The sequence below is a fragment of the Anomaloglossus baeobatrachus genome, chromosome 5 (genome assembly GCF_048569485.1).
Source record: "Anomaloglossus baeobatrachus isolate aAnoBae1 chromosome 5, aAnoBae1.hap1, whole genome shotgun sequence".
Classification (NCBI taxonomy): Eukaryota; Metazoa; Chordata; class Amphibia; order Anura; family Aromobatidae; genus Anomaloglossus; species Anomaloglossus baeobatrachus.
Genome location: NC_134357.1, coordinates 531,129,890 through 531,156,691, shown reverse-complemented (window position 1 = coordinate 531,156,691; position 26,802 = coordinate 531,129,890). Strand labels below are relative to the sequence as shown.

Genomic DNA, 26,802 nt, shown 5'->3' with positions numbered 1-26,802 from the left:
CACATAGGTCGGTTTTCTAGTACCGGTCACATGTGTGATCTCAGCAGATCGCATCTGCGATCTGGCGTGTCACATCGCTAACGAGATCGCTAGCGATGTCGCAGCGTGTAAAACACCCTTTAGGTTAGCTGAATGACCATATAACATCTAGCCTGACCAAGGAGGATCTGTTTTGAATAACACCATGTAAGCGAATGTGATATAGCTGTTAAAAACAATAGGGAACTTAACAGGAGATAAGAAATCTTCATGTCATATAGCTAACATAACAATCAAAAACAAATCTTCTAGCAGGAGTTGAAGTTCAAGAATCTATCTCACTAGAAAACAACGAATCATGAGCCTCACTTCTACACGACTCTGCGAGAGAAAAGGGTGCTTTACACGCTGCAACATCGCTAGCGATCTCGTTAGCGATGTGACACGCCAGATCGCAGATGCGATCTGCCGAGATCGCACATGTGACCGGCGCTTAAAACGACCTATTTGCGATCTCGGCAAATCGCATCTGTGATCTGGCGTGTCACATAGCTAACGAGATACACAAAACTGTTGTTGACCGCACTTTCCACACACCTAAAATCATGGTCACCGCTGAACCACAGGCCAGACTGGAGTTCAAAGTGACTGACGCTAAGGCTGGGGACCCTGTGCTATCCCTTATCTCAACGGTAGACTTGAAGGTAGGCAGGGTCGAGCCACCAGCATGTCCCTGTCTCCTGTCAGGCCCTGACCTAATACTCCCAACACCCTCCAACCCAGGGCTGGTCAGGCCGCGAAGAATACCGCCACCCACAAGACAAACACAATGGGATAAACAAACTCATTCACACTGCAAATATCCACAGAGGAGAGACAAAAGACACCGGAGGGAATAAACCAAAGAAGAAGGAGTTAAGACACACCAGGGAGCTTACATGCAGTGCAGACCACAGATCGCTGATTACCAAATGGAGGATCATCACGGACACCAGGATATCGTAACTGCAAGCAAAAACTATCTTCGGTGGTCTTCTACTACACACCCTAGCCTTAAATAAGAGACCAGCTGTGGAAGGAAATCACCAACCTGGCTCTCAGCACGCTGCTCTAACAAGGATAAACCCCTGCACAGCTGGGAGCAGTGAAACAACTAAGCCAACGCCTAGCCGGGCTGAGCACTTAAGGGCTGCTTCTCACTTGCGAGTTTCTCGCAGTAGAGCAATGCGAGAAAATCTCGCATTTGAATCGGACACATGTTAGTGAATGATTATGCTCTCATTTGCGATTTTTTTCGCAGTCAAAATCGGACCGAGAAAAAAATTGCAGCATGCTGCTTTTTTGCGAGTTTCTCGGCGAGTTACTCCAATGCAAGTCTATGGGAGCGTGTAAAACAATCGGATGTCACGGGACGGCACTCACACCATCCTAGTCACATCCGATTTTCTAAATACATTTCTCGCATGTTTCCTAAAACACTGGAAACGAGTGATGTCTCACAATGTCTGTCAATCACTATTCTCTGTCAGTCGGTCTCTCCTTCTCGGTCTCTATTCTCTCTCTGTCGGTCGGTCTGTCGGTCACTATCTCTGTCCCTCTATCTCTGTCCATGTCGGTCTATCCCTCTCCCCCCCTCTCTTATACTCACCGATCCCCGATCACCAGCGTGGCGCTGCACGGCGTTCACACTGCTCCGGTGGCTTCTCCTCTTTTGAAAAAGACGGCCGCTCATTATTCAATCTAGTATTCCCTGCTTTACCCGCCCACCGGCACCTATGATTGGTTGCAGAAACGCCCCCACGCTGACTGACAGCTGTCTCACTGCAACCAATCACAGCAGCCGGTGGGCGTGTCTATGCTGTGCAGTAAAATAAATAAATAATTAAAAAAAACGGCGTGCGGTCCCCCCCAAATTTAATACCAGCCAGATAAAGCCATACGGCTGAAGGCTGGTATTCTCAGGATGGGGAGCTCCACGTTATGGGGAGCCCCCCAGCCTAACAATATCAGCCAGCAGCCGCCCAGAATGGCCGCTTCTATTAGATGCGACTGTTCTGGGACTGTACCCGGCTCTTCCCGATTTGCCCTGGTGCGTTGGCAATCGGGGTAGTAAGGAGTTAATGGCAGCCCATAGCTGCCACTAAATCCTAGATTAATCATTGCAGGCGTCTATGAGACACCCCCAATGATTAAACTGTAAGTTAAAGTTAATAAACACACACAGTAACAAAATCCTTTATTTGAAATAATAAACAATAACAAAGACCCTCGTTCACCACTTTATTAAGTACGCAAAAAACCCATCCTTGTCCGACGTAATCCACGGAGGTCCAGCGTCGCTTCCAGCTCTGCTACATGAAGGTGACAGGAGCTGCAGAAGACACCGCCGCACCTGTCAGCTCCACGCAGCAACTGAGGTGAGTATCGCGATCAGCTGATGTCAGTCAGGTCACTCACGGCCACCGCTGGATCCTCCAACTGTGACAGCAAGTCACCCGAGTGACAGCGATGAAGTCACAGATGAGTTGCGGTCACGGGGGAGGATTCAGCTAGCTGCGGGTAACCTGAGTGACAGCAGCGCTAATCGCGCTGCTCACTGCAGTCACTCAGGAGATTAGCGGTCACCGGTGAGAACTTCACGGGTGACCGCTAATCAGGACGCGACACAGACAGAGCCGCGGTATGAGGATGAAGTCGGGTGAAGTTCACCCGAGTTCATTCTGATCGTGCGGCTCTGTCTGTGTCTGCTGTCATCTGCCATTCAGCTCTGCAACATGGCTGTCTGTCTGCTGTCAGCGGCCATGTAGCAGAGCTGAATGGCAGATGACAGCTGCTAAGAAAAAAAAAAGGATCACACACGGATCACACACGCACTGCAATCATGAGAAAAATCTCAGGATCGCAGTGCAGTTGCATTGCACTCTGACCTAATGTGAACTAAAATCAGCCGAGTTTTTTTCAGCCAACTCGGACCGATTTTACTCGCATAGATGTGTTTCCAGCCTTAGAGAGACTAGGTTGCCTGTCAGACTCTGCAATGTGAACAGAGCCCGACACAGTAGAAGTAATCCGCGTGTGCGGTTACGGATGACGCACGACAGACTTCCTCTGCCTCATTACAATAAATTTTCCGTTAGGAATGTTGTCAATCATGGTTTTAAGACATTTACACATAATCCTTGGTGTAAGCCCTCTACGTAGAGCGCTGCATAAATGTAAGCAGAGCCTTACTATAATACTGTATTTGGGAATGAGAATAAACAAATCAACATCCGTTGAAGAATTGGCTTTATTACTATTTGTAGGTTGTTCACTTTGCGGTTAAAGTGACTAGGCAAATATTTTTCAGGTCAGTATGATTACAGCGATACCAGATTTATATGGTTTTTTTTTCAGGTTTGGCTACTATCACACTAAATGCTTTTTTACAAAATAAAAGATTTTTTTTGCATCAATGAATTTTGAAGGCATAGTTTTATTTTTTTTTCTGATGACTAGTCATGTTAGGTTGTTTATTTGCAGTGGCTTGTTTATTTGCAGGATGACAGTTTTGTGAAGCAGAATTAAGGAATAGTATTTTGTGGGGGTTTATTTATTTTTTTGTTTTTACACCATTTACTGTGTCATAAAAGTGATAAGACCGCTTTATTCATTGAGTTTGTATGATTACAGCAATACCACATTTACATAAAAATAAAACTATGTTTTGCTGCTTTCACACCAAACAATTTTATAGCAAAAAAATAGTTTTTGCATTGCTATATTCTTAGTGCTATAGCTTTTTTTTTTATTTCTGAGGTATAGGGAAGCTTGTTTTTTTGCAGGGCATGATGTTTTCAGCTATGTCATTTTTATTTACATGCAACTTTTTGATCACATTTGATTTAACTTTTTATGGAACTATGATGAAAAAGCATAGTTTCTTTGCAGTTTTTTTTTTCAAGTGTTTACTAATGGGTTAAATAGTGTGTCAGTTAAATAGTGTGTCAGTTTTATAGATCTGGTCGTGGCGATACCAAATCTGTGTCCTTTTTAGGATTATTCTTTTTTTAATAAACATACGTATTTACTAATATCATGTTTTTCATTTTTATCGTTCTATATTTTGTGATTTTTTTTTTAAAGTAATTTTACAATTGTTTGTTTTAGCAGTTTTATTTTCCTTTTTTACTTAGTTCCTTTATGGGACTTTATCTTTTATTACTCTGATCACTGGAAGAATCCATTGCAATGCACAAACTGTGCAATGGATTATACCTGCCAGTTTTACATTGACAGAAACCTTTTACACCATGCTCCTGGCATGGTCTAAGAGGCTTGCTGTAGCTGGCTGACCCGGTCATGACAACCTTGGGCTGCCATGGCAATGATTGGGCACCCGTGATTACATTGGTGGTCACGTTCATGTGGGAGAGGGAGTGCACTCCCTCTCCCAGCGCCTAAATGCTGCAATCACTATTGATTGCAGCATCTAGCGGGTTAAACAGCTAGGGGTGGCTTGGGGACCACTCCTGGCTGTGAGAGACGGGTTTAAGCCATCTTGTAAGCCAAACTACCAGCGGCAATCACAAGTGCACAGCTGAGCCTGCACGATCGCCAGGACACACCCCGTCCTAGATTGGAAGCCCCTTACTAACCAAGATGTATGGATTCGTTCCAAGGTCGTAAAGAGATTAAGCCTTAAATGCCGAAACTTCTCGGTCTGACCTGACCTCTGTGATATGTCAGCCACAATTTTTTAAACCTCTGCAATAAAAGAGAACATTTACATTTACCTTCTCATTGCTGGAGCATTTCTATTTCCTGTACAAATAAGGAATGTATCGTAGATGTAAATAACTTGTCACATGAACATGTTTATTGTTATAATATACATAAACTAAAGATATTTTTTCTGATAAGGAAATTTTGGATATAGAGAAGCTAATGAATAGCAGATCACTGAGATTCGGAGTTAGGAAAAAAGGAGGAGTAAGAAATGTTGGGTATTTTTTGGGGGCGAAGAGGGACATGGATGGGGCTGCAATACTCATTCATATAGTGAGTATATAAATCTAAAACAATAAGATATATTTAATGCTATTGTTGTATTGTATTGCATTGTATTGCAGATAACTGATGTCTATTAGTAACTGCATATAATTTCATTGCAATGCAAGTTCCAACCTGCGTTTCCTTTCTCATTTACTCATGAGTTACTTTGACAGTTTGCAAAAATATTTCCCCCTGTGTGAGTTCTCTGGTGTCTAACAAAATTTGATTTAGCTGCAAAACATTTTCCACATGCTGAACATGAAAAAGGTTTCTCCCCTGTATGAATTCTTTGATGCCTAACAAGACCTATTTTTTGATTAAAACTTTTACCACATTCTAAACATGAATACGGCTTCTCCCCTGTGTGAATTCTCTGGTGTCTAATAAAATCTGATTTATCTGCAAAACGTTTCTCACATTTTGAACATGAAAAAGGTTTCTCCCCTGTATGAGTTCTCTGGTGTATAACAAGACCTGACTTCTGATTAAAACATTTCCCACATTCTAAACATGAATATGGCTTCTCCACTCTGTGAATTCTCTGATGTCTAGCAAGACTTGATTTATCTACAAAACATTTCCTACATTTTGAACATGACACAGATGACACAGGCTTCTCCCCTGTGTGAATTCTCTGGTGTATAAGAAGAGATGATTTCAGGATAAAACATTTCCCACATTCTAAACATGAATATGGCTTCTCCCCTGTGTGAATTCTCTGGTGTATAAGAAGAGGTGATTTAAGGATAAAACATTTCCCACATTCTAAACATGAATATGGCTTCTCCCCTGTGTGAATTTTCTGGTGTCTAACAAGACTTGATTTATCTACAAAACATTTCATACATTTTGAACATGAAAAAGGCTTCTCCCCTGTGTGATATCTCTGGTGTCTAATAAGATCTGATTTATCTGCAAAACATTTCCCACACACTGAGCATGAAAAAGGCTTCTCCCCTGTGTGAGTTCTCTGGTGTATAACAAAACCTGATTTGTTATTAAAACATTTTCCACATTCTGAACATACAAAAAGTTTCTCCCCTGTGTGAGTTCTCTGGTGTATAACAAGACCTGATTTGTTCTTAAAACATTTCCCACATTCTGAACATATAAAAGGTTTCTCACCTGTGTGACTTCTCTGGTGTTTAACTAGACTTGATTTCCCTGCAAAACATTTCCCACATTCTGAACATATAAAAGGTTTCTCACCTGTGTGACTTCTCTGATGGACAACTAAACGTGATTTTTTATTAAAACATTTCCCACATTCTGAACATGAAAAAGGCTTCTTCCCTGTGTGACTTCTCTGGTGTTTAACTAGACTTGATTTCCCTGCAAAACATTTCCCACATTCTGAACATGAAAAAGATTTCTCTCCTGTATGAGTTCTCTGATGGACGACTAAAGTTGAGCTCTGATTAAAACATTTCCCACATTCTGAACATGAAAAAGGTTTTTCTCCTGTGTGAATTCTGTGATGTTTAACAAGGTTTGATTTGTAGTTAAAATATTTCCCACACTCTGCACAAGAAAATCTTTTTTTTGTGTGAATTTTTTCATGAACAACCAAAGACATTAAGGGCAAACATTTTCTATATTCTGCACTTGAAAATGCCCTTTTTGCTTTAAGAGCAGCTTGATTTTTAATGTCTCTTTTGTGACTTTTATTTTTCTTAACCTGTGATGAATCAGAAGATAGGACCTGTTTAAAAGGATCAGATGATAGAACTTTTCTGTGAAGAGATGATGGGATATCTTGAGTAATGGCATTCATTTCAGTTATATCTTGTGTGATATCAAGGTCATCTGATTTAAAAACTGCAGATATTAGTTTTCGCTCTAATCTCCTGGTGCAGTCACCTGCTAAGAATAAAAATAATTGTTCTTGAATAAAATATTTTTAAAAAAATATATTTGTATAACATTTCTTAAAGATCCATAGAAATTACAAGGTACTGAGAAAAATTAAATTATTTACTGAGACAAAAACAGTTGACAATGTAACAATAGACTTCAGAGCAGGAACGTGTAGAGCACGATGTTTGGCTTGGTTTGTTAGTTCCACATCCCAAATACTGGAAGAATAAGCTACAAAAAAAAATTCACGTAGATCAGAATAACACCAATAAAAACTTACCAATCGGTATAATAAAATTCTTTAAATATTCAATTGATTTTTATGATTTAAATATAAAAATAAAGATCAATGTTTAATACCATATAAATCTGAGCAACTCATAACTACAAAAAACCACAACGTGCAAATATATCTCCAGCCATTTTTAAAAGAATGTTGTATAAGCAAAACCCAAAACACATTTTCTCATTCATCTTATTGGGAAGGGGGGGGGGATGGCGCAGAACTATGGGATAGGCTGCTGCCACTTGGATGCTGACACTATCACTGCATCTAAATAAAAATGGCTCCACCCTGGCAGACTATACCTTGCCTGCCAGAGTCAGGCTTCTTCAAGTTTTAGGGGAGTTTGACAAAGGAGAAAGCATCACATACATCCATAAGTCTGTATAATGATATAGTATAGAAATGTAAGGGGATGTAGATCTGCTGGATGAGAATAGACCCTAGGTCTATACTGTATCATTATACAGACTTATGGGTGTATGTGATGCTTTTTTCTTTGACAAACTCCCCAGTCTCTTATTGTTCACTGTGTTCACACAGGTTCTCTTTGCCAAGGTAATTATGGACATTAAAACTAAGGAACGGTCATGGTTAGGACAAGCTAACCAGATATTCAGTGATGGATCTGCAGATGGCAGTACTATTGGGGGTCAGGGGAATAATGATTTTTAACATTTTGATTAAAGATTTGTTTTTTAAGCAGACCCATTAGGGTGTTACATTTTTCCGAAGTTAAGATTTTCACATGACTTTGCTTGAATCCTTGGTCCAACTCATCTAATAGATCCATGTAAAAAATGTTTGCGAAATCGATTAATGTTTAGGGGTTGCACACTTTAATCACTTTTATCTGAAAGTACTGAATCCAGATTTTCCAAAGCTTCCAAAATCAGTGGAATTCAGTTGATAAGAAGTCCTATTCCACAATGTTAGCTTAAGAAAATCCCATTCAAGGTTTTCTAGAAGACGAATGTGTAAAAATGGTGGACTACCTCCACAATGTCTTCAAAGATGGCAGTCACTTTTATATCTTGGAGGTTGGGATGAAAACTATTTTGAATTTACGGTTCCAGGGGCTCTGAATGAAGCAAGGTGGATAGCAAAGGCCATATATGTACTCAAAATTGTGCTATTCACTAAACAATTGCATATTTCTAATACAAACTTGAAAGGAATAAGAAAAGTAGCACGTTTTGTCTGTCTAATATATGTCCGCTTTTGGCACGAGACAGTTGTAAGACGATGGACTCCAATGAATGATTTGGACATGCTACAGCTTTTGCAAAATTATCCACATAAAGATGAAACCTGCAAAGAAAAAGGAACTGAAATGGTTGTAAGGTAAAAACCTAGTTTTTGAAGGAAAAGACATCAGCGATTTCTTTACAAGTAAAACAAAGACATTATTTGAATTGTTTGGGATCCACGACGTAGAAGAATATTGCAGAGATACACTAAGAAGCTCCGTCAATGCTCTGAAGGTGGTGGATGACACCGTGGAAAGGGACATTGCTCTGATAAAGACGTTTAATAATTCAGAGATGAACAACAGAAACAGTTCTTGTTAAGAGTTGTCGAGTATCATAGAAAAGCCGTCACCAAGCGAACAAAAGAAGGAGTTGCATCTTTCACAGCACATTAGTGTAAATCATTTAATACGTATGATACTGCCTATCAATGTTACTGTTTATTGTCACTATTATTCTAAGTTTTGAATTGTTTGAATTTCTAATAAAAAATACTAAACATTGAAAAATCTGTTTTTTGCGTACTTTTATTGAACTTATAAAAGTGTGCAACCTCTAAATATTGTTCAATCGTCTTGAAATTTGGCATATATACTTTATACATTAGCGAGACTCAGGGCGTAAGCAAAGTCTGCCAAATTTGACATTTTAATTTTTACCATACAAAATGAAACACCCTAATACTCATACATAGTGGAAAAGAACCTTTTTAGAAAATTATGTCGCTAAAAAACTAATCCCCAGAAGACTACGAGTTAAGTTGATCCCATCTTTCTTTGTTGATGACCAGAATTTTATTGCCATTTGGGAGAATATCAATATCTGTAACCAAAGTTCATTTAAATTTATGGAACTTTTGATTGGTCTTAATACTAAAACACTCAATATATTGAGCAACAGTTGGATGAAGCTCTTGTATCTGCTAAAAACACCCTATCAAGGTTTGATTTCACAATACTTAATTCTCATACAGATGGATAAACAAATTGATATATGGGTAAAAAGTATTCAAGAGTCACAGACCAAGAAATTTACATGTGATATGAAACTTACAAACCAACAATATGTATGGATGGTAAAAATAACCCAATCAAGACAAGACTCAGTTGTTCTACATTTGTCTCATCATCTATGAGGGAACAATCAGATCAGGCTATGCCTGCCACTACATCTGGCAGCATGAGTTCCTATAACCGTAAATATGATTTACGTGGATCCTTTAACAGAGGATATTAGAGAACCTCTCCAGATAAATAAACGTAACAAGGTAATAAACCTTAGTACTCATGTGTTGTCTGACATTGATCTGGAGGAACTCAACAAAGGCCTTACCTTCTGCCCCCAGAGTAATTTTGATTTATTCACTGCCATTAAGGATTTACAGTATATCCGTTTGCATGCTCCTTAACTTTCAAAACGTTTCTCCATGATCAAACATCTCATGACTTGTTTCTGACAGCAGCAGAACAGGAAGCTTTAAAAGGACCTTGAATGCATTATTTCATGAATATAATGTTTTTGCAGAAGGTAAGATTTCTTCATGCATAACTCCAAAATCTTTCCACCGATATCGACGTGCTCGAACGTAGATCTTTTTGTTCAATTGATTAGCAAGGAATTTAAGAAAATCCCACACACCATCCAACATGATTTTTCACTGAACTTGTCTCCGTGCAGTGTGCACGCGTGGCCGTGATTCTGCACAGAGACAAGTCAGATTTTTTTCTGGCATCACTGATGACCCACGGACCACACTATGGTGTGATCCGTGTGTGATCAGTGAAACACGTACCAGAAAATCACGGACATATTAAATATTAAATATTTTCAACTTACCTTGCCTGCGATTCGCTCTGCAGCCTCTGCTCTCGGCAGCTCCTGCTTGGCTCAAGAATATTCATGAGAGCAGGAACAGTCGACCAGGAAGTAGGTGCTGAGAGCGGTGGGCGGACGCTGCAGAGCTGAGGACTTCAGCACCATGGACAGCAGCAGTGAAGGCAGGTGAGTACTGTCCATATGCAATCACGGATCACGGATTGCACATGGACAACCCACGTGTGCCGTGAATCACGGAACACGAAGGAACATGTGCTGTGTTTTACACGTCAGTGAAGAACGTCAGTGTTTTTCACTAATGTGTGAAACGGGCCAAAGGCGGTAATATTGTTGTTTGGCCAAAGGTAATGTACAAGGCCGAGGCCTATTGCCAACAAAACAATGTTGTACATTATAAAAAAAATGACATTCAACCTTTTGTCATCATATGTCTCACAATTTAAATCAATTCTACAGAGTGCAAGGGAACCAGGTGTAATCTCAAAGGAACTTTCAACAGCACTTTCAATGGAAAAACTGACTATTCCGACAATCTACTTTTTAGCTAAAGATCATAAGAACAATAGAACTCCACCTGGCAATCTATTATATCTGGATCAGGTAATTACCTAGAAAAAAATTGAAAAATTCATTGATGCCAAATTGATATCATCTGTTGAATGTTTACCATCATACATCCGAAACACTGCCAATTTACTTAAGAAAATTGATGGGATCCAGGTTGAAGAGAATACTTTCTTGGTATGCTGTGATGTGGAATCACTGTATAATAACATCAAACACAGTGATGGTATACGAGCAGCTAAATTCTTCATACAGATGTCCAACACCAGTGGTGATATGATTGATCATATTCAACTACTTGAGTTTAGTCTCATGCATAATTTCTTCATATTTAAGGGGTCCTTCTACCTGCAGCTCGAAGGCACTGCTAGGTTGGCCTCTTCTGTGCCCTCATATGAAAATTTGTTCCTAGGGCTGTGGGAGAGGGACCTCTTCCTGTCAGATTAGATGCATTGAGTCCTTTTTTGGACTCGGTGCATTGATGATTTTCTTTTTATTTGGCAGGGCACCACCACAGAGCTGCATGAAATCACGTCATTCGTGAATCACAATGATTCAAATACCCATCTGACATACCAATTTGATTTCACCAGCATTGATTTCTCAGACATCAAAACCAAGAAAGACTCCCTGAACATGCTACAAACTGATTGAGATATATATATATATATATATTTTATATTATATAATATATATATATATATATATATATATATATATATATATATATTACATTCATTGTCAGCTCATCCGACTTCACTAATTAAATCCATTCCAGTTGGCCAAACGCCTGAAACGATTATGTTTTACTGACAATGGTTTTGAGATACAAGCTTGGGATATAATCCACAGATATCGGGAGCATGGCCATAGTTACAGAAGCCTTAAACAAAAATACGTAATTACTTACCGGTAATGTGTTTTTTCTGAACCCATGACAGCACCACGAGAGAGGGGATCCGTCCTTCAAGGACAGGAAACCTCCAGGATAAAAAGGGGCGGTACCTCTCCCCGCATCAGTTGGTTTACAGAGCATGAAAGGACCTCCGGAGGTAACAACATTATAACATAACCAGCACCAACATGAACCCCGTGCAGCTAAAAAACAGCCAATTTTCCACATGCAGGGAGGGAATGTAAGGGTGCTGTCATGGGTTCAGAAAAAACACATTACCGGTAAGTAATTACGTATTTTTCCAGCACCCATGACAGCACCACGAGAGAATTACATAGACAGAGGAATAAGCCAAGGGGGGGAAATCACAGAACCGAGCTCCCCAGGTGAAGCCAGTAAACATAAGGCCAACTTATAGTGCCTATAGCGAGTGAAAGGGGAAGATCACGTGGCCCCTGACAAGCTGCTCAATGGTGACATACGATCTTGCAGCCCAGGAGATGTCATCGCCCTTGTGCAGTGAACTGTCAGACCTACAGGCACATACCTACCACAAGCCGAGCAGGCGAAGAAGTGGCTTCGCAGACCCACCCACCAAGTGGATGTAGAAGCCTTGAGCGTCTAGCGATCACCCTGAAAGAAAACAAACCGGACCTGACTCTGCTGCAGACAGATATTCCATAAGGAACCGCTAATGTCCAGGCAATGCCCCCCCTTCCCCTTCCTGATCTTGCCGACTATCCCAAAGGATGGAAGAACAATTCCCTTTTGAATGAAGAAAACATGACGTACTATCAGGAAGCAAGGAGGGGCAGGCGTCAGGACACCTTATCCTTGAAAGCTGAGGAATGGTGGAACTAAGATAGGGCCTGGAAGTCACTAACCCTACAAGCTGATGTGAAGGTGTCAGGAAGTCTGTTTCAGAGACAGAGTAGTGAATGACATGGACTCCAAGTGATCAATGGGGCTTTGTCAGGGCAGATAGGACGAGAATAAGGCCCCAAGGGGGCAAGATACATTGCGCAGAGGGCTAGACCATACCCGAACGAACCAGGAGTCCAGCGGACTCCAGACAGGACACAATGGTACCAGGTTGTAAGGGCCCATATTAGAACTCTTAGTGAACGGAATGACAGACCCAGTGTCAAACCCTTCCGGAAAAACGCTAAGATTACCGCAACCGTCGTCGGTGCATCAGGGCTCACCCTTTGAAGACAAGAATATTGTCCAGGCCCCCCAGCCCTTCATTTTTTGTTTTTTGTTTTTTTTTACCGGTTTACTACTCCGAAGAAGAGTAGGGACAAGAACAAGAGAAAACCCTGATTCGTAAGGTGACCTTTCAAAAAAGACAACACGGTAAGATGCAATATGCCTGACAGGGGGTGAAGAGCTGGAACCGGAGTGAGGAGGACCAGTAGGACCCCCGGCCTGGAGAACGACAAGTTACCAGGGAATAGAATCATGGTAACTCTGGCAAAAAATGGCGCTATCAGGAGCATCACAGCCCTGTTCTCCAGGATTTTCTTCAACACGGCTGGAAACAGGCTATGAGTGGAGAGGTACAACAAGGTCACATCTACATTCGAACAGCAGGGCGTCCACCACATGAGGCTGATCCCGAGGATTTAGAGAACAAAACCAGTGAACCTTATTTCAGGTCACAAAGAGGTCTATTATCGGAACACAGGCAACGTATATCGAAGTGACGATGGACTGACGGAGGACCCATCCCCCGTCTCAACCGGCTGCTGCCGAAAACAGTCCAAACCGATTACTCTTCTCCATATAGGAACTGACGACCAGACAGGGAGGGTAGGGACCAGCCCACCGCTCAGTCTACAACCAGCCATATCCTGGCAATTGTTAAGAAAAAGAAAAGAAAACAAACCATGGGATTCGCTTCCAGACCACACACTGCAGATCAGGTGACCCCGAAGGCGGGCTCCTCTTTGAAGACGTGCGGCAAAAGCAAGCACCTTAGGATCTCAGGTCATATGAAGCAGGTTTCATTACTTCACCGGTTCAACCAGCAATGTAGGGATTCGAATGTGCCGGAGTGCAAGCACTTGGTCAATGATCCTCAACAATTGCTTGAGTCTCCAATATGTCCCACTGAAGGTTACTACAGTGTGCGCCCGGTCCCACCGAACTGTCGCAATGGCGGATGTAAGGGAACCCTGTAGGGACATAGCACCTTTGAGGGACAACCTTGGTGCCTCTGGTGCCGGATCTATTAGGACCGGAGACGAAATACCTGAACTTCTGAATCGAAGTAAGTCCTAAAAAAAAAAAAAAAAGTTAGGACTGTCCTCGGACATAATCCTGATTTTCCTAGTGTAGGAGCCTTTCCCGTGTGAGCAGGAAGAACACCCTCCCGCAGAAAGGCGGCACGATGACAGGCAGGCCTGCCATCAAACAAGAAGTTGCCGAGGAAAGGGATGATAAGCACTTCTCTGCCCTGTAACTTCTGAAAATCTTGCGAAGACTCCCAGCCCATCGTCATCCCTTGGAAGGGTTGCATACCGGAAACGTCGAACGTTTCCTTCCATAAACAGGCTACTCTGAGGAACTCTGAACTACGTCGAACTGGACATGATAGTATGCATTCGTCAGATTCACTACTGGTATGTGACCGCCTGGAATAAATGTTTCACACTGGACCACCCGGACACTATTCCGAAACAGGTTTACAACGAGAGAAGTGGTTGTCAGTCTGGGTGAGGCCGCAGATGAGTCTAAAAGGAACGCTGCCGCTCCTTGTGAGAAGAGGAGTGGGGACATGATCCGTCTAGGGGCTCTCTGGCATAGCCGATCCTTGATGTGGTCAACTCATACTGCCAGGGACTCCGTTGTGTAAGCAGCTACATTAGCTGTTGCAAGCCCCAGCTGAAAATTCCCAGGTATTTGAGGAAGTGGCGTTATTTCCATCCTAGAATGCTGTAAGTCCTTACCTCCCTCATTTTCACAGAATCGGGAATTGCCCCCCAATCCCTTCAGCCGTTACTTGTCCAGTCTCAAACTGTAGAGCCGCTGTGAGCTAACAAGGGCAGGCACAAGCAGCCTAGAGTGGCCGATGACTATTTGAAATCCTGAGAGCAGCGACAGTCATCTTAAGGGGCCAGAAGGAACAAGCTGCTTCCTCAAAGGGTAGTCTTGGTTGAACTTTGCCTATCCGCCTGTGGCCCCTATATAGCAATGAGGGACTATAGAGTATCAACAACCGGGAGGCATCACGGGTTCCCTCTTCTAGGCCACAAACATACAAAATCGAGACATCTCTTGAGTGCCACTTCAGGGATGCCCAAAGTGGGCCCGACCACATTCACTAGTGTCACAATGTTCTCCATCGAGAAGTCTGAACAACCCGAGATACTGTCAGACATTGATGTGGAAGCCGAAGAATTCAACTCACCCTCGGACCTGATAGAGTCTCCATAAGCAGGGAAGGCAGGCCTGAATTTCCGAAGGCCATGACGCCGCAAAACTGTCAAGCCAACATCGGGCTTGACAGCCCTAATCCAAGACCTCACCTGAGAGGTTATGCTTAATACCCTTCTGGCACCACTGCTGAGACCAGGTAACAGACATCTCCTGATTAAAGGGAGCGTGGTCCAGGTATTGAAGTGTATCCATTGAGTCCGCCCCAAAAACAGGCAAGAGCGGCTCTGAACAAAGTGAACTTTCAGGAAGGTCACTTACCACTCTGATGCAGAGGCGGAACTGGGGTAGAAGGAGGAATGATGGCATCTAATCAATCTCCCCTGCAGGCTCTGGGCGTCGGTCCTGCTGGAGTTTAGACTCCACTAATTGGACCAGGTGCCGATCCTCCCAGAGTATCACATGAGCTAGTATACCCGTCCGCGTTGAGGCATGCAATCACACTGCCCCAACTGCGAGCCAGCCTGCGCTGTGTGGTAGGAGCAGAACTGGAGGTTGCCTCAGGGAGCCCCTTTTTTTTTTTTTTTTTGTTTTGAATGACATGAATGCTCACATCTAAAGGGTTATCAGTCATTTTAGCGCGACCGACAAGAGCCATATGAGTGCAGCAACTGCCAGCAACCAGCTCCCTCTGTCCCCCAGCTGTCAACACAGAGCTGTTACCGTGTACATAGCAGTCTGCAAGTACGGACTCAAACCCATAACGTTATAGGAGCCATGTCGCTAATGCGGAGGCCGACCCACACCAAGGGTCTCCAACACCAGGCCCGCAGGCCACATGCAACCCTGGAAGCTGTTTCCAGCAGCACGGGGACTGCCGTATTCCACCGGAGGGGGTGAAGCCTTCAGTTCGTCTCACTTCAGCCGAGTCTCAGCACACAGCCGGTGTCTCTTCCGGGAGGTGACGTCAGCTGAGCGTCATGCGAGAACCCAGAGAAGATCCCGCGCCTACGCGCACACACACACCATGCGGCAGCGGCCATCCTCAAGATGGCGTCCCCCGTTGTCGCTCCTGCCCAATCGCCCGGAGTGGCCGGGCAGATACTTGTGAGGCCCCGAAGCACACTGTGGAAACACCACCACTTACCTCTGGGCCGGTAAGACAGCGTCACTGCTCCTATAGCATTGGAGCGTGGGAGACACTGTTATTCACAGGCACAGCCCCCGTGGGCTGCTGTGGTGAGTCCTCAGACTTGCTGCTGGTAGGCTCCGCCACCCCAGGTGAGGCCAAAGAAACAGGTATATCCCCCGTGGGCCTGCAGCCACGAGGACGCCACCGCAGGGAAGCGCAGCAGCAGCCACGAGGACGCCACCGCAGGGAAGCGCAAAAGCAGCCACCTCCATCCCAGCCCCTGGCGCCAGTGGTAAGGAGAGGGGGGGGGCTCCACACCATGTCCTCGCGCCTGGAATCCGTCCTGGCGTCACCGGAGGATGGTGTGCCGCACGCAGGTCTGACCCCCGTGGGTCCGCTGCGGCAGCTCCACGGCACCTCGGCCGACCACAGCAGGACCCATGCCGCTGCCAGAGCCGGCCGGCCGGCCGCCGGTTTTGAATCTTCGGCCCATCAGGACCATCCTGGATCACTGGAGGCTCCCTGTTCAAGGACAGGAAACCAACTGATGCGGGGAGAGGTACCGCCCCTTTTTATCCTGGAGGTTTCCTGTCCTTGAAGGGCGGATCCCCTCTCTCGTGGTGCTGTCATGGGTGCTGGAAAAAAAACGTATTGAAGAGCCAAACAGATGCTAAGGTATGATTTGTTATATGCATCAAGTAAACCAACTTCATCAGACCAAGCATGTTTTATTACGGAGTACCAGTAGAAATGATGAAATATTGGGGCCTGGTCCTTCACATGGGGATTGTGAAGAAACCAGAAATTCGCCAATACTGGAGTACTGATATTTTATATTGAACTCCAATATTTGGCATGGTCATGACCCACAAACGGTTTGAGGCCGTTCATAAGTTTCTCCATTTTAGGGACAATGCGGACAGCCTTCCCCGCGATGACCCGAATTTTGATAAGACTGTTCAAAATTCGGCCGGTCATCGAGCGCCATTTGACCTTTGGAGCTAATTTTCCATTCAAAAAGTTAAATGGCACTCCTTGCCTTCCGAGCCGTGCTTTGCACCCATATATTTGATTTCCACCACATATAAGGTATCTGTGTACTCAGGAGAAATTGCACCATAAATGTTATGGTGTCATTTTTCCTGATACCCTTGTGAAAAAAAAACTACCTGGTTGAAGTAACAATTTTGTGGTAAAAAAAAAAATACATTTTATTTTCACAGCTCAACATTATGAACTTCTGTGAAGCCCCCAGGGGTTCAAAGTGCTCACTAAACATCTATATGAATTCCATGAGGGGTCTAGTTTCCAAAATGGGGTAACTTGTGGGGGAACTCCATTGTTTTGGCACCTCAGGGGGTCTCCAAACGCAACATGGCATCCGCTAACGATTCCAGACAATTTTGCGTTTGGAAAGTCAAATAGCGCTCCTTGCCTTTCAAGCCCTGCTGTGCGCCCAAGCAATTGATTTCCACCACATATGATGTATCTGTGTACTCAGGAGAAATTGCACCAAAAGTGCTATGGTGCAATTTTTCCTGATACCTTTGTGAAAATGCTAATTTTTATGGCTAAAGTAACACTTTTGTGTAAAAAAGTAAAATTTTCATTTTTTCCTTCCACATTGCTTTGATTCCTGTGAAGCACCTAAAGGGTTAATAAACTTCTTGGATATGGTATTGAGTAGAGTGAAGGGTGCAGTTTTTAGAATGGGGTCACTTTTGGGTATTTTCTGTCACCTAGGCTTCTCAAAGTCACTCCAAATGTTACTTGGTCACTAAAAATTTTTTTATTGTAAATTTTGTTGGAAAAATGAGAAATCGCTGATGAACTTTGACCCCTTCTAACTTCTTAAAATTTGTTTTGAAAATTGCGCTGGTGTAAAGCAGACATGTGGGAAATTCTATTTAGTAACTATTTTGTGTGACATATCTCTCAGATTTATGGGCATAAATTTTCAAATTTTGAAAATTTCAAAATTTTCAACAAATTTACGAAATTTTCAAAAATAAATGCAAAACATATCGGCCTAAATTTACCACTTTCATGAAGTACAATATGTCATGAAAAAACAGTCTCAGAATCGCCAGGATCCGTTGAAGCGTTCCAGAGTTATAACATCATAAAGGGACAGTGGTCAGAATTGCGCAAAATGGTGGAGGTCAGTAAGGTCAAAATAGACTGGGGGCTGAAGGGGTTACCATTGGTCAAAATGCAATGCGAGATTTTCTCGCATTGCACTCGTCCGTTTTTTACGCTCGTGTGAGCGTACCCTAAAAGCAAGGCCCACCATAAGGATTATATTTTTCTTCACATGCTTTTCTAAGTTGTCAGCACATTCTATGTACGCTGTCATTTGGCTTTGCAGTTTAGAGACCTGGGAAGGTAAGGGTCAGCATCTTCTAATACCAGAGAGTAGGGTGCGTTCTCCGGGCTTTAATCTCTGGCCAGAACAGATCTCACTCCACCAGAAGGACTTCTAATGCCCAAAGTAATGGGGATAGTTTTGGTTTAGCAGGAGAACGGTTACTACTCACCTGGGTGATTATCTGTAGAAATCTCCTCTTTACTCTGCTCATCACCTCTCACATATGTCTCTGTAGTATTAATATGGGTCAGATCTTCACCCTGAAATATTATAAACGTCACAGACAGATGGAGAAGTCACATCTATGATCAGCTCTAATCCTGCCATCTCCTCTGATCCCATTGCACAAGTTTAAAACATATAATAATGGTGGATAAAACAAGACTGAGCCTAAGACCTTCACAGTCATCTACACATCATAGGGAGATTTCATGACAACTTCTCTCCATCTACCTGATGATCCTGAGGAACATTGGGATCATCTTGTTTACAGTCCTGCGGAAGAGGACGGGGACATCTCTCTGGTGTTGTCCTCTCACTGGATAGAACTGGAGGAAACACATACAGGGAATGAATTCATTCTTTACACACAGATAATTATAGGTCGTGTGTATTTAGTCTTGTCTATTACCTGGTGATGTGAGGGGTTGAGGAACGTCCATCATAACGTCCTTGTACAGATCTTGGTGTCCTTCTAAATACTCCCACTCCTCCATGGAGAAATAGACAGCGACATCCTGACACCTTATAGGAACCTGACACATACAATGATACCGTTATCCCCCCGATCCCTCCATAGCATTACTGTATAATGTCCCAGCATTCCCAGCAGTGTCACCTCTCCAGTCAGCAGCTCAATCATCTTGTAGGTGAGTTCTAGGATCTTCTGGTCATTGATGTCCTCATGTATCAGGGGGTGAGGTGGAGGCCCCGTGATTGGGCTCAGGGGTCTTCCCCATCCCTCAGACACAGGGGCCTGACAGCGCTCACTAGAGGTCTTCTTCACTACTGTGTAACCCTGGTTATGGAGAGACACATTAATCTCACTACAGACATTTCCAGAGTCCTCACCTCTCCAGTTCTGTCCATCTGTTATTCCCATAGATAAGAATGATGTAATGTGAGGTCATCAGAATCGCTCACCTCTCCAGTAAGCCGGAAGAGGATCTCTAGGGTGAGGTGTAATATCCTCTCCGCCATCTTGTCCTTGTCCCTATCCATCCTTGACGAATCAATCAGGATAATTCTCTTATATGACAGATCTCCATTGAGAGGATCTGATATTGTAGGGACCTGAATGGGGAGAAGATAGAAAATCATAAAGAATCTCCTGTAATCTACAATTATTAGAGATAATAAGAGGAAATATATGAGATATCACAAGTACATTTTGTATTCTCTCCTCGTATGGATCAGCACATAGTAATGAAAGACTTGCATGTTGTATGATTGCACTAATGAGTATTGTTGAAAAAAAAGTTTTAAGTGAACCCCCTCCCCCCCTTACCAATTTAAGTTTTAGCAATGAGAAATAGCCCTCATTATAGGGAGAACAAACTCCCTGCACAATGTTGGTGAAATCCCCCCATAACGGCCTCATTATCCTCTATTATCCTATACACCTGCTGTGCAGTGATGACCCCAGAACATATGAGATAATCTGTTTCGGCATAAAGATGGGGCTGAGGATTTATCATGAATTGTATACCAATATCTGATATCTCAGGTAGATATCAACCACCAAACCAAATTAAAGCTACCTGTTTTAAAATTTCTTTCTTTATTAAACACATATACTATATCAAAGTACATATAAACAAACATGACAGACATACAGTGGTACCTCGCTTAACGAGTAACCCTCTTAACGAGAATTTCGCTTAACAAGCAAAGCTTTCTGTAAATTTGTAACCCGCTTTACGAGAAAGCTTTGCTGTATGAGCGCAATTCTCACCACACACACTTCGGTTTCGTTCATCTGCCACACTCTGACCCGCACTTGCAGTCCACACAAACACACACATGTACGCACAAACACACATAAACACACACGCACGCACACACATACAGTATTATGCTCACCTTACCTTCCGTTCCACCGCCGGGCTCATGGTTCTTGTAGTTCCCGGGTACATCGCGACGTCCTCGTGGCGAACTACAAGACCCAGGAGGCCTGCGATGGAACGGAAGGTAAGGTGAGCATATAATATAACATAATATGTTTACCTTTCGTTTCATCGCTGGCCTCCTGGGTGCTGTAGTGCGCCGCTGCGCTCCAGTCCACGCTGTGTATCTGCATCCATAGCGACGAGGGAGGAACTTCCTGTCACCGCTAATGAAAGGCAGAGCGCTGGCCAATCAGAGGCAAGCGGCTCTGCCTTTGACGTCAGCGCTCTGGCCGGGAAGTTCCTGCCTCGTCGTTATGGTAACGCGTTACACAGCCTGGCCCCGTACCAGAGAACAGCAAGTCCCAGCAGACCGCCGATGGAACGGACGGTAAGGTGAGCATATAATATGTGTGTGTGCGTGTGTGCATGCGTGTTTGTGTGAGTTTGTGTGTGTTTGTATGCGTTTGTGCATGTGTGGAATGATAGAATAGGGGACCAGGATGGGACATTTTAGAAGTTGTGGAACGGATCGTCAGCATTGCAAGTTTATTAACCCTTTAGGTACTTCACAGGAACCAAAGCAATGTGGAAGGAAAAAATGAAAATTTTACTTTTTAACACAAACATATTTCTTTAGCCATACAATTTTTATTTTCACAAGGGAGAAAAGAGAAAATGCACAATACAATTTATTGTGAAATTTCTCCTGAGTACGCTGATACCCCATATGTGATAAAAAAAATCAATTGTTTGGGCGCACGGCAGAGGTCGGAAGGCAAGGAGCGCCATTTGAATTTTTGAGTGCAAAATTAGCTGCACTCATTAGTGGATGCCATGTCAGGTTTGAAGACCCCCTGAGGTGCCTAAACAATGGATCTCCCCCACAAGTGACCATATTTTGGAAACTAGAGCCCTCAAATAATTTTTCTAGATGTTTGGTGAGCACTTTGAACCCCTGGGGTCTTCACGGAAGTTAATAACATTGAGCCGTGAAAAGAAAAAAAATATTTTTACCACAAAACTGTTGCTTGAACTAGGTAGCTTTTTTTTCACAAGGGTATCAGGAAAAAAATGCACCATAAAATGTATTGTGCATTTTCTCCTGAGTACACAGATATGTCATATGTGATGGAAATCAAATGTTTGGGCACACGACAGGGCTCGGAAAGCAAGGAGTGCCATTTGAATTTTTGAGTGCAAAATTAGCTACACTCATTAGCGGATGCCATGTCGGGTTTGAAGACACCCTGAGGTGCCTAAACAATGAAGCTCCCCCCACAAGTGACCACATTTTAGAAACTAGAGCCCTCAAATAATTTTTCTAGATGTTTGATGAGCACTTTGAACACCTGGGGGCTTCACAGAAGTTTATTACGTTGAGCCGTGAAAAGAATTTTTTTTTTTTTTAACCACAAGATTTGCTTCAACTAGGTAGCTTTTTATTTCACAAGGGTATCAGGAAAAAATGCACCATAAAATGTATCGTTCATTTTTTTCCTGAGTACGATGATACCTCATATCTGGTGGAAAGTAATTGTTTGGGCGCATAGCGGAGGTCAGAAGAGAAGGAGCGCCATTTGACAGCAAAATTGGTAGGAATCATTAGCGGATGTCATGTCACGTTTGGAGACCCCATATGGTGCTTAAACAGTAGAGCTCCCCCACAAATGACCCCATTTTAGAACTAGACCCCTCAAGGAATTTATCTAGATGTTTGGTAAGCCCCTTGTACCTCCAGGGGCTCCACAGAAGTTGATAATGTTGAACCGTGAAAATAATTTTTTTTTACCACAAATTTTTTGCTTCAACCAGTTAGTTGTTTTTTGTTTTTTTTTTTATAATGTTACCAGGAAAAAATGCACCATAAAACGTATTGTGCAATTTAAGTCCCGCCAAAAATTGACCATGGATGCAGATATGCTATCTGCATCCCTGATCAGCGCTCGGTGGGACGCACGGACGGACACGATACAAAAAGCGTCAGGGATACGGAAAAAAAAAGTCACGCCAAAAATTGACCACAGATGCAGATCCGTTATCTGCATCCCTGATCAGCGCTCGGAGGGACACACAGACGGATGAGGTATGAAAATGGACAGGGGATACAAAAAAAAAAAGTTATACTCACAGGACCCAGAGGAACTGCAGGAGGAATAGAAGGCAGGGAGATGGACAGCTTTACAGGAACAGTAGGCAGGAGGTTGGACAGCTTATCAGAAGACCCAGGAAGGACCCAGCGATGGAAGCAGATTTGATCGAGCCAGAGAAGACTTCGGACGACCCGGTGAAGGTAGGTAAGAGGACGTCGGAGAGGGAGAGCAGATGGAGAGGGGGTGGAGGAGACCAGAGAAGCAGCTGCAGAAGCAGGGAAGAAGAATAGAGATCACGGGGGAGGTAGACAGATCGGGATGTCGGGGGGCAGATCGCGGGGATGCACGAGCAGGGGCCATCACAGGAGCACGCAGGGGCCATCGCGGGAGCGCGCAGGGGACATCAGAGGGAGCAATACTCACATGGAGCGGCGATCGGGCGGCGGCGGCGTGGTACTACATATACCAGCCAGTTGCACGCTGCAGACATGTTGGGGGGGATGGCTCCCAGACCAACAAGCCAGGGGAGGGTGGTCACCTGCAGATCAGACCGCCCCACTGCACACTGATTGGAGCGATTGCGCGTCATAGCACGATCGCTCCAATCAGTGCTGCAGGGGCAGGGGGGCACCGTGTTGAGCTCCAGCTATGATCTGCTGCAGCTGCTGCGGCACCTCATAGCAGGATCTCACAGTATTGCACTGATTCAGGCATTGTTTTAGCCAAAATAAGTGCGAACGATGTGGTTGGCGGTTCAGATTTGAACAGCCAATCACAACGATCGTCGATGGGGGGTGGCGATGCCACCCCCCCCCCGGGGTCAAGCAAAGGTCCCCTGCTGTAAGAAACAGCAGGGGACATCATTTGAAAGTCGTTGCTATGGCCACAGCAATCAAATGAACTTTAGGCAGTAAAGTTACGTCCCTGGTCGTTAAATCACGTTAAAATAATCGTGAAGGGGTTAAAGACAGGTATGCAATATATAACAACAGATATACTGGGATTGTTAATTGATGAACAACAGTGGTATGTTCATGTTCACTGGTCAGAAATTACCATAAGGATCTTGTGAACCCCTCATGGCTATTATTTTCTAAATGATGGATGACTTGTATTATTAGCAATGAGGAAGTATTAAGGACAGGTATGCAATACATACGGTAAGGCGGGGGCCACACGGGGGACTAATGCGATCCTCGCATGACACTCGGTTCACGCTGGTAGCACAGCAGGAGCCGAGTGTCATGCGAATGTCACTGCGACTGAGGTCTCATCATGCGATCAGACCTCAGTTGCGGGGGGGCGGGTCAGCGCTGAGGAGGGACGGGCCGGCACTGAGGAGGGCAGGCAGGCGCTACGGAGGGGAGGGATTTATCTCCCTCTCTCCTCCGTTGCCGGCTATTGCCATTCTCGCCCTGCACTTGCGGTACACCGATGTACCGCGAATGCAGTGCGATTTTTCTCTCGCCCCATAGACTTGATTGGGTGCGAAAGAAACCAGGAACACATTACAATCACAGCATGCTGCAATTGTTTTCTCGGTCCGATTAGGGCTGAGAAAATATAATTGCTCATGTGTGCTGACACATAGACTAATATTGGTCCGAGTGGAATGCGATGTTTTATCGTACTCCACTAGCACCGATTTTCATGCCGTGTGTCTTAGGCCTAAAAGGAAAAAGGAAATATTTGTTTGCATTTCTTAACCTACTAATGGGAAGTGGATATTAGACGCTTTATTGATAATGGTTTTCTGTATATAATGGGACAGACTCTTAAGGATTTTGGTGAATATCTCAGCCAGCGGAGCATTAATGAATTTGTGCTGTATCATATTAAGGTAATATGTAGAAATGGTTGTGTTATGAGTCACCAAATAATGTATTTGACAATCGCTATGTATGTTAACTTGACAGGCAGGTGCAATTATGAAAATATATCGACTGACTAAAGCAGCGAGCCTCCGATATTAGGCAGTCTTATAAGTACACGGCATGAGATCTATTGGCTATTAAAACTGGTCAGTATAACTAGTGAAGTAATATCATGTAGGATTCATCCATAGGTGATAACAATGGATTCTCTTTGTTTTGTAGATTGTGATCCGTTATTTTTTCAAGAATTTGGTTGAGACGCCCCCAATGAGCCCCTGTATCTGTTAAAAGGGGCGAAACGCGTAGGCAAATTCTTGGATTGATTTGGAATAATCTAACTTTTATTGTCTTTCTACCTCACACAGACAAATGGCCTATGCTTTTATTAACGAAGTAGTATGGCCGTATTCCCATTAATAATAACAACAGGAGACAATCCTCGACAAACGTACTTTCCTCAGACAGGACACTGATTATCTCTCTATGGGCTGAATGGTGATGTGTAGCACCCCTGTGACCGTCAGGGCACTACAGGGAACTGCACCCTCTTTGGGATGCAGGACCTACCCCCTGGGACCTGGAGTAACACTGCCGATACCACCAAAACACAAATAAAATCCTAGTTCTCCACTCCACACTGGGCATAGAGGGTTAACCATGTAAGGGGATGGTTGCTATGGGAACGAGTCCCTGGGATTAGCCAGCCTGGTGAGAGGGGTCAGCAGTCAGTGAGGAGAGGGTCGCACAAAGAAGAGGTGCGTGGACGTGCCTGAGCTGGGTCTGTGTAACGGTGACCATGGGAGAGAGGTCGCCAGGACGGGTACCGGAGATACCGCTGGGACCAGAGCACGAACGGGGCACAGGGCCCTAGATCAGGCGACAGTTTTAAACGGCTTGGTAAATACCTGCCCGGTGAGGACACCTTTATGGACTTCACCGAACCAAATAATCCGGGGGCATCAGCAGCAAACTAGGATCGGGATTCGGACACTTACCTTCCCACAGGGTCCGCACTGCCCGCCTTACGGAGAAGGACCCAACCAACAGAGAGTGTCGGGGACAGAGCAACCTGGGTCACTACATTGGCACTGATACTCCTGGGACCTGAACCAGCAACCCCTGGGTCCAAGTGAGTAGAGACTGATGAAGACAACCTGGTGTGAACCCCGTTACATCTCCCAGGCACGGCCCTAATTGCGGAGGGCCTAACACAATTGCTGCAATCACCATCAGCCCTGGGAGTACCCACATTCAGCAGCGGCGGTTCTCCATCCTTAACCGCAACCCGCAGATGACGTCACATGACAATCACTCTTATCACCCCTGTAAATATTCCCATTACAAAAGGGGCCCAGGGCAAGGGACCGGGGAACAGCCACCAGAGTGACATTCCCAATTATAAGTAGTGCCCGGGACCGAGTACCCCCTTCCCTGGGCGACACAGATTCACTATTTCCCACTGCTAAAACAGGAGCATTGGGGTCTAGAAATATTGCAGGGACCAGATAGGGATTAGCTGTTGGTGAACGGGGGCGTCAGTGAGGATAGGACGCCGACCCCCCGTATGGTAGGAAGGGAAAGGATAGGGGATGAACCTGTCATCACCCTTTCCTTTTTTCACACTGAGCTCATTTTAATGTCATGTTTGTTTATTTATACTGTGAGATGCCGAGGGGAGAAGTACTAGAGAACAGGTATGTTTCCCCTCGGTTCATTTCATATGTCTCCATGTACTGACTGTGGAGCAGTCGGCCCATGCAAATGGGCTGGGAAAAGCTGGGAAAGTTATATCTGGCTCAGCAATAAGGTAGTCACTGAAAACTGTTTATTTCATTGCAATTTTGGGCTCGGTTTTTCCTGGAGCAAATGGCAGTGGGACTGGTTGCTCCCTTCTCCCCATTCAATCCAGGTTTTGATTCCTCACTGGATCAGCTGAAATAATCAGGAGGCATTCAGAACAGGGAGGCTGCTGAGGAGAGCAGTACAGGCTCATGGCTGCTGGGGCTGAGACTCCATTCCTCCACTGGCTGTGCTGAGGAACCCACACAGTAAGAGAATACTGTTTTGTTTGTTACATAGGTTTATTTTGTAGTTAGCATTCTGTTGTTAGTTAGTGGCCAGACGGCCTTAGACGTTTATTTTCCTGTTTTTGCA

At 44.1% G+C, this 26,802-nt stretch overlaps 1 protein-coding gene across 1 annotated transcript in view; it reads right to left on the bottom strand.

Moving 5' to 3' along the window:
• Positions 1-4,879: 4,879 nt before the first annotated feature.
• Positions 4,880-26,802, bottom strand: part of LOC142312915 (uncharacterized) — a 145,955-nt gene continuing 124,032 nt past the window's right edge. The window contains 4 exon segments of the mRNA XM_075351903.1: positions 4,880-6,873; positions 18,746-18,836; positions 19,030-19,124; positions 19,208-19,319. Coding sequence (XP_075208018.1) covers positions 5,168-6,873; positions 18,746-18,836; positions 19,030-19,124; positions 19,208-19,319 — 2,004 coding nt within the window. The 3' untranslated portion in view covers positions 4,880-5,167.